The sequence below is a fragment of the Dryobates pubescens genome, chromosome 1 (assembly GCF_014839835.1).
Source record: "Dryobates pubescens isolate bDryPub1 chromosome 1, bDryPub1.pri, whole genome shotgun sequence".
NCBI lineage: Eukaryota > Metazoa > Chordata > Aves > Piciformes > Picidae > Dryobates > Dryobates pubescens.
This window is the reverse complement of record NC_071612.1, coordinates 36,343,570-36,345,439: the sequence shown is the minus strand read 5'-3', so window position 1 is coordinate 36,345,439 and position 1,870 is coordinate 36,343,570. Positions and strand designations below refer to the sequence as shown.

General features: G+C 49.0%; 1 protein-coding gene across 1 annotated transcript; it reads left to right on the top strand.

Annotated features, from left to right (window-relative positions):
- Positions 1-908: 908 nt before the first annotated feature.
- Positions 909-1,484, top strand: RHOH (ras homolog family member H). Its single transcript, XM_009896572.2, has one exon. The coding sequence runs from the start codon at positions 909-911 to the stop codon at positions 1,482-1,484; it is 576 nt and encodes a 191-aa protein (XP_009894874.1).
- The last annotated feature ends 386 nt before the right edge of the window (positions 1,485-1,870 follow it).

The window sequence follows — 1,870 nt, the reverse complement described above, 5'->3', positions numbered from 1 at the left end:
TAGGGCAAGCACTGGTGGTGTGGCTTTCTTTGGCTGGGGCTTCTTGCTTCTTGAAAGTGATCTGTAAGAAAAAAAAGTTGCACTTTTATTGTGTGGTTTTGTTTGTTTGTATGTTTGTTTTTGATGTGAATCCTTCATTGCTTTTGAAAACTGGTAAGGTTCACATTGCTTGGGATTCACACCTGAAGTCTTTGCTTCCTCATTGTCATAAATGGTTCTGTGTTACTGTTCATTACAGGACAGCTTAATTAGTCAGATTGGTTAGTGAAGGGCTTTTCCCCCTCTTGACTACCTCTTGGGAGCATGGGAGCATTTTCAAGGGAATCTGACCAGGATTCGGGATTCTGTCAGTCTTGGTGAAACTCAGAGGCAGGAAATGTCTCACTAAAAGCTGGTTAGTAGCAGTTATACCGCACCAAAGCTAAATTGATTTTACTAGCTTTTTAGTCAGTTGGAGGGAAAGAACAGTTTGCTACTGGAGAATGGCAGAGGTGATGGGTGATAGCCCTGTGGAGCAGCAAGAAGGCTATTTACATGAATGGCTGTTGCACAGCTGGTTGGGAGGGAACATCAAGGTTCAGCAGGTGGGGTACTTCCCAGGGCTGTGCAAAAACATGTATAGGAACATTTATCTTGATGAAGAATGACCTGCCCTCTGGGTTATCAATATTACATTTTATTTTTACTCTTCCAGAAACGTCATTTGACTCATTGAAGAGTTAAAACCAACAACACCACAGAGCTGTGTGGGAGCAAAGGGGATTTTAGACTCAAGTCTTGAGCAGTGAAGAGGTCTGGAAGGTTTCTCAACAAATGGAAGTTATCTAGAAAGCCTTTGAGACTGCAGCATCTCTCCACCCCACCCCTGCTGCGTAGAAACAGTGCTCTTGGCCCTGGACATTAACAAAATGCTGGATTCAGTCAAGTGTGTCCTGGTGGGAGACTCTGCGGTGGGGAAAACCTCTCTCTTGGTACGTTTCACCTCTGACACTTTTCCAGATGACTACAGACCCACTGTGTATGAGAACACCGGAGTGGACGTCTTCATGGATGGTGTGCAGATCAGCCTAGGGCTTTGGGACACATCTGGCAGCGACGCCTTCAAAGGCATTCGCCCCCTCTCATACCAGCAGGCAGATGTGGTGCTCATGTGCTACTCGGTGGCAAACCACAACTCCTTTCTGAACCTGAGGAACAAATGGATCGGCGAGATCCGCAGCCACCTGCCCTGCATCCCTGTCCTGGTAGTGGCTACTCAGACCGACCAGCGTGACGTGGGCACCTCCCGCTCGCCCTGCATCAGCCCCATGGACGGGAAGCGGCTGGCACAGGATGTGAGAGCCAAGGGCTACCTGGAGTGCTCTGCCCTCAGCAACCGCGGCGTGCAGCAGGTGTTCGAGTGCGCCGTGAGGACAGCAGTCAACCAAGCCAAAAAGCAGAAGAGGAGGAAGCTCTTCTCTGTGAACGAGTGCAAGATCTTCTGAGGACTGACAGCAACGCTTTTGCCCGCGCTCGCTGGTTTTTGGTCTCTGCACAACAATACTGCAGTGGAGGGAATGGGAGACAAATCAAAGGAGGCCTTGTGGCAGGACCATGGTGCAGGTGCCCCTAGTGAGACAGATGTGTGTCTATCTGATCTGCTCCCCCCCCCAACACACATGGGCACTATCTTGAAAAATGAAAGCTGCAGATACCTGCCCTTCTTCACAAGCCTGCGTTTGGACTTTGCTAGGCTCGACTGGAGCAAGAAGCCTGGCTTGGAGGTGTGCAGATAACAGCTGTGCTCATTATTTTCATTGTTTTTGTTGGTGTTCCTTGGTTGTTGGTTTGTCTGCATTTGTTCAATGACAAACTTCTGCCTGAACCAACC

What these genes read in the sequence shown, in the direction of transcription:
- RHOH (XM_009896572.2), top strand. Translation starts at nt 909, where the DNA reads ATGCTGGATTCAGTCAAGTGTGTCCTGGTGGGAGACTCTGCGGTGGGG.